This window comes from Bactrocera neohumeralis, unplaced genomic scaffold (genome assembly GCF_024586455.1).
Source record: "Bactrocera neohumeralis isolate Rockhampton unplaced genomic scaffold, APGP_CSIRO_Bneo_wtdbg2-racon-allhic-juicebox.fasta_v2 ctg5940, whole genome shotgun sequence".
NCBI lineage: Eukaryota > Metazoa > Arthropoda > Insecta > Diptera > Tephritidae > Bactrocera > Bactrocera neohumeralis.
Genome location: NW_026092835.1, coordinates 974 through 6,850, shown reverse-complemented (window position 1 = coordinate 6,850; position 5,877 = coordinate 974). Strand labels below are relative to the sequence as shown.

The window sequence follows — 5,877 nt, the reverse complement described above, 5'->3', positions numbered from 1 at the left end:
CGAGCGATGGACTCACCAGCAGTGACCCAAGTAACGCGAGCAGTACGGACATGGGCCAAGGGAAGGAAGCAAAGAATGGCTTTGTCTCCAGCAGAAAACGAGGAAAGTCTGTCGATTCGGTCACACGAGAGGAAAAGACGAAGGAAAAGAAGCAGCAGCGGAAGAGAGGGAATTCCGGGGCCTCACCCAGAGCGGGTGCAGCCGCGTTGCCGGAGGAGGAAGAGGAAGGGGTTGCCCTTGGCGTTCGTGGTGTCCGTTTCAGCGGCAGCGCGCAAAGAAACAACAACAGTGGTGTCCCGGTGCTCGGCCTCTTTCTTCCCGCCGAGCTCTCTCCGCAGCCGCAGCAGCGCGTGCAGATGCGCCAGAAAAAGGTGAAGGTGAAGCTGGTGCCGCTGCAGCCGGGAGAACCGTCGTCCATTTCCTCCTTTTCGGCGCAGCGCTGGAGCAGCAGCAGCAGCAGCAGCAGCAACGCTTCCGCACATTCCTTAACACGAGCGTTAACTCGGCCACGACGGGCCCCTGACGGTTCACCCGCTGGACTCGACCGTGAACAGCTACACAAGCAGCAGCGACGGCGGCGGCGGCAGAGGTGACGCTCTGTCTTTTTCCACCTCTCCGTTCCCCCAACGCGTCCACCTCGACGACGCCGGCATGCTCACGCACGACCTTATCAATAGCATGGTCAGCGTCGAGCACGAAATCAGGAGAGCCGCGCGGCGGCAGCCGTTACCATCACCACCACCGCCGCTGCTGCGGAGAGTGTTTTGAACGATCGCGCCGACAGCAGTGTTGCAACGCTCACACAGCAGAGAAGCAGCCTCGTGGACTACAATCTTCTTATTGCGGAGCTGGCGAGCATGGTCGGCGAAGACTACGCAGCCAAAACAAAGAAGTCGCAAAATGCACAGGAACGCATGGCGGACGACTATGTCAGTCGACTGCTTTTCGCCATGGCCGATCGCGCGCATGCCCTTAGCATCCAGCACACGGACCACAGCAACACCCCTTACCGTAGCAGCGGCGGCAGCGGCGACAACACCTGCGGGAACCCTGTCTCGGATACCATTTTGGAAGGACGCCAGGGGGAAGGGACAGAGGACAGCCCTCCATGGGAGCAACCGCCTTCTGCCTTTCCCTCCTTCAGCAGCAGCAGCAGCAGCAGCAGCTGGGGTCGTCGGCTCCGCCCTCGCCACAACAACTGCAACTGCAAGAAGAGTACCTTCGTGAAGTATGGAGTCGGCTGCTGGACCGGATCACGACAGGGGCAATGCTCGTGTCTCGGCGTGTGCAGGAGAGCTTGCGTGAAAGAGCGTTACGGCCCCGCTACACCTCTCTTGTCTTCTCCAGTGAATTACTAGCGGTGCGGCAGGTGATGTTTTCGCGAGGCGTGCCGTCTTCCACACCGGCCGCGGCGGCAGCTACTGGACCGGCGACAACGACTGATACGGACGTTCATTGCAACGGGAAAAGCCAGCGAGAGTTGCAGTTACCTTTTTCAGCAGCAGCAACAGTGGCGCCCTCTCTTGCCGCCGACAAGGCTGAAGACGGTGGACCGTCAAAAGGACAGACACTCCGCTTTGCATTCTCGAAGCGGTACCTCACCTCGCAAGAGCAGACAGGCGGATCGGCTGAAGGCCAACGCCAACTCCGTCCCGGCCGCCGCCGCCGCTCGCGGGCGTGGCGGCGACAGCAGCAACAGTCGACTCGAAAGCTCCCTGATGCACATGCACACACGTTCGTCGACGAGCATTTTCAACTCGCGAAGCACGAAGAGCAGCAGTCCAAACAATCGTCGTCGGGAAAGCATATCCAGCGTGCACACGGCGCGTGGCGTGGGCCGAGGCGACGAGAGCGTCGTCGCCTCGGCCCACTCTCTCTGCGAAGACGACAACCAGCAATACTACGATGCCAGGGAAGCGGAAAGCGGGAGCAGCAGGGAGAGTACGAACAACGGCACCGACGACGACGGCGGCGACGGCGAAGGCACGGGAACGGCTGCCCCGGGCGCGGACGGCTACGTTGGGCTCTCCGTTGGTGCGATGAGGTCCGCCCAGCAGTTTCTGGCTGCCAGCAGCATCGCGGAGAACAACCGCCGAGCAGGCTTCGCTGCCGTGGCGGCAGCTGCGGCAGTGGCAACAACAACAACAGCCGCCAAGGCAGGTTCTTTTTCCGCATCTTTTGGTGATCCCGGTTCCGAGCCAGCTTCCTCGTCAACCGCGTCGTCGCGGAAAGATGGAATGAGTGGCGGCGGTGGCGGCAACGGCGACACTGAGAGTCATCAGACCATCCTGACGTGCATTGACGATCAGGTGTCGCAGACGGAGCCTCCGGGCGGCAAGCGAGGGTTCAGTGCAAACAGCCGTGAGAAAACCTCCTCCCCTTCTTGACCGGGAGAACAGCGACACCCAAACCCGCCGACCACATGCGTCGAACGTGGGTACCGTTGACGTCGGCGACGGCGGCGGTGACTCGCGCCGAAGTGGCCGGACGCACACGCGCAGCGCCCACCTACCAAGCGGCACCGAGGCCTTCCTCGCGCTCAGCTCTGGCTGTGGAGCTGCTGGCCTTGCTGTGCCAGCCGCGACGGACCTGCGGGTGGCGTACATCATCGGCGCGGATAGGCCTCCCTCTTGCGCACGACAACCGTGCACGCGACGCGGACCTTTATCCATGGCGCCGTCAACTTTGTCTGTTTTTACACGCACAGTGACGAGCGTCGCGCCGCGCGTCGACGCATGATCCTGCTGATCGGCAAAACCGGCACGAACTCAAGTTGCTCGCCGCTGCCGCCCAAGGCGAAACCGCCAATGGCATGAGCGGCGGCGGCGTGCCACCAGCCGGCGCCGCCGCTCTTCCTGGAGGCATCAGTGAAGCGTTGGTGGCACGCTACGCGGGGCGTTTGTCGGGTGCCGCAGACGCATCTTTGCTGCCACGCGGCCGTCATGCTGACTCCTCGCCGCTTTCCACGGTGCCACCCTCCCCCCTGCAGCAGCCGCAATGGCGGCAGAGTCCGCCTGCTTCGTCCCCCTCCTCCTTGTTGAGAAGCGGCGGCACGGACGGCTGGGGTCAACGACGCCGCATGAACGCGTATCCGCAGCAGTTCGACCAATCGCACAGCCAGGGCTTTTCCGCGTTGAACGGAGCCTCACCATCACAGCTTGCTGTCGTGCCGTCTTCCCTCTTCACGTCTGACAGCAGCAGCAGCGGCACCGGAAAGCGCAGCAATGGCCAGAAGGACGAGCTCCCTTTTGCGATGGTCCGCCCGAATCGCGTTGCTCCACCGCCGCGTCCACACCAACTCCAGTTGCCCGACGACAACACTCACAGCGCTGCCTTGGGCCGTGACGCCACGTCGAGCTTCCACAGCGATCGAAGGACAAACTGCAGCAGCAGCGGCGGCGGCGAGAGCGGGACGCTAAGCAACAGCCGCGAAGGGCTCCTGGAAGACAACGGTGCGAGCGGGACCGAGCCTCCCGGAGAGAGCAGGAGCTTCCGGACAGGAGTGCGGAAGTCCTCGTTTCCAGACACTCAAGCGCAGGATGGCAGCTTCGGTGACCACAGTAGTGAGAACTTGCTGTCGCTGGCCAGTCTTGCCACCGCACACTCCGCCAGCGGTGTCGACGCCGCTGCTTCTGCGGCAACAAGGGAGGATGGCGACGAGGAGGAGACGGTGCTTGTGACAATGATGTCAGACCCAAACGACATCAACGAGAACGCGGAGAGCAGCAGCAGAAGCAGCACCATCATTGGTGGTGGCGACGATGGCAGCAACGCGACGACGGGCGAAAAGACCAGAATTGGTGCGGCATGCCAGAGCGGTGAAGCTGGTGGCGCAGCCATGGAACCACCAGGCAGCGAGGAGCAGCCACAGGACTCGCCGGCTTCCCCGAGGAGCTTGTTGAACACCTTGAGGGAAACCCACCGGCCGCTTTTGCGCAGAACGAGCCTCTTTTCTCGGCTACGGCGGACGAGCATGAGGCGCCTCTTTGTCTCGCAGCCCCCTCGCAGAGTCTCAGGCGGCAGCCCAGTCGCAGCAACTGCTGTCTGAGGGATGTCAATCGACAGGAGGCGAATGGCTGCTCAACCTTTGCAACAGGAGCCGCCGTGCGACCCGAGCAAATAACGGTCGAGGTTGGACACGAGATACCATCCTTGAAAGACGTGAAAAGAGGCGAGAAGGATACAGACAAAGCGAATAAGTGCACAAAGCGGAGTAGCTCGGCCGCAAGCGCAACGGGCTCAAGCACGGCGGCGGCGGCGGCGGCGTCTCACGTGATGCCTGCAGCCTCCCAAGGGCCGTTGCCAAAGCTTGAGCCCGAAGTGCCTCTGATGAATCCAGAAGAGAGGGCGTCTTCCGCGCCCCACTTGGCGTCAGTCTTCCTCAACAATCCTATCTCATCCTCGATCCCACCGTTTCCATCAGTGAGCGGCAGGCACACACCAAGGCCGCGCCCGTCACCGCCGCCGCCGCCAGCGCTAACAACAACGACATCTTTACCTTTGGTGTTGACGTCACGTTTGAAAGACCAGACGCTGATCGCGGTTATAGTGGTGGTGGCGGTGGCGGCCTGACGAGGAAGCAATCGGGGAAACAGCAGCATCGCCCAGGCTCTCCAGGCGCCCCGTCGCTCGCAGCGCATGCACCGCCGGCAGACATGAAAAATGGTCTTTTTCCCCCCGGAGAGCACGCGCGACGGCGGAAGAAAGCGAAGCGCAACGAGCCAACGCTCGCGCCCTCCTTGAAAGACAAGAGGCTCCTCCCGAGCATTGCGGGACCTGGCGAGGTGGAAATTTCCGAACTCGCCCTTGACGCGCTCCGCAGCCGCGTCAGCGACTACGTACGCGCTCCCTCGCCTCTTTCCAGTGACGAACGCGAGGGACGGCGAGGCCGACGGCACGACAGCTCCTCCTGCACCTCTTCTTCCTATAGCGCTTCCACGGCCTTCTCCGATGGACACAGCACCGACCGTCATGGCAGCCGTCGCGAGACGAGCAGCGACAGTGGGTACTCCAGCAACTCACAGCGCTCGTCGTCCTCGTCGTCCTCCAGCGACGACAGCGGCAGTAGTGACACGGACGGCTCCTCACCGAACGACTCGCGAACCACCTCTTCCTACTGCCGCAGTGACAGCTCTTTCAGCAGCCGCCGCAACGGCAGACACCGACGACAGGCGAGGGCCAGCACAAAGAAGCAGAGTAATCGAAGTAAAAGGAGTGACAAGAAACGGGAGGACCGAAACGCCGTCGTGCAGCGCGAGCGGAGAGACAACCGCAGAAGCACACAGAGAAAGAGCAACACACGGCGCACCGCCAACCAGAAGCGGAGTGCTCGACGGCGCTCTCGCCGAGCGCGAGCGTCGGCTGCGACGGCAGCGCCGCGCGCGGCCCGCCTACGTCGTCGCTTGCGCAAGCAGGTGGCGGCCAACCCCAGCGCCGCGAGCCTGCCAGTTGCTCTTGCCGTCTTGTTTTGTGCCGCAGCCGCCGGTGGATGTTATCCCGTTCACGCTGTCCTCGCCTCCCACTTCGGGCTCCGCGATGACTGTGTTCGGGGCCGGCAGCGGCTCCGTTGTCCGGAGTCACAGGTGTCCCAGCCGCGCGCACGGCGTCCGCGGGGACGAGGAGAACATGAGTGAGATGGCGTCTCTTGTGTCGAGTCCGGTGCTGCCTTCACCGCCGCAGGCCGTACCACGCTGCTGTGTGACGCTGATCTATGGTGCCACGCCGGTGGCGGTGGCGGATGCCGTTGAGCAGGCCCACCGCGACGCTGCGCTCGCGGAGAAAGAGCGACTCGGCCGACAAGAAAGCTTCTTTGACGACGACGATCCCGACGCGTATTTGGACGAGAACGACGACAATGACTTTGGCGGGTCGTGGACG

The 5,877-nt window shown here is 62.9% G+C and overlaps 1 protein-coding gene across 1 annotated transcript; it reads left to right on the top strand.

Annotated features, from left to right (window-relative positions):
* The first annotated feature begins 2,812 nt into the window (after positions 1-2,812).
* Positions 2,813-5,633, top strand: LOC126767397 (G patch domain-containing protein 8-like). The gene is made up of 3 exons (XM_050484925.1): positions 2,813-3,880; positions 3,940-4,370; positions 4,424-5,633. Exons 1-3 carry the CDS (start codon positions 2,813-2,815, stop codon positions 5,631-5,633), a joined length of 2,709 nt encoding a protein of 902 aa, XP_050340882.1.
* The last annotated feature ends 244 nt before the right edge of the window (positions 5,634-5,877 follow it).

Coding starts and splice junctions, on each gene's coding strand:
- LOC126767397 (XM_050484925.1), top strand. CDS start 2,813: ATGAGCGGCGGCGGCGTGCCACCAGCCGGCGCCGCCGCTCTTCCTGGA. Junction 3,881..3,939: donor AGCAGCCACAGGACTCGCCG/GCTTCCCCGAGG, acceptor GCTTTTGCGCAG/AACGAGCCTCTTTTCTCGGC. Junction 4,371..4,423: donor TCTTCCGCGCCCCACTTGGC/GTCAGTCTTCCT, acceptor CGTTTCCATCAG/TGAGCGGCAGGCACACACCA.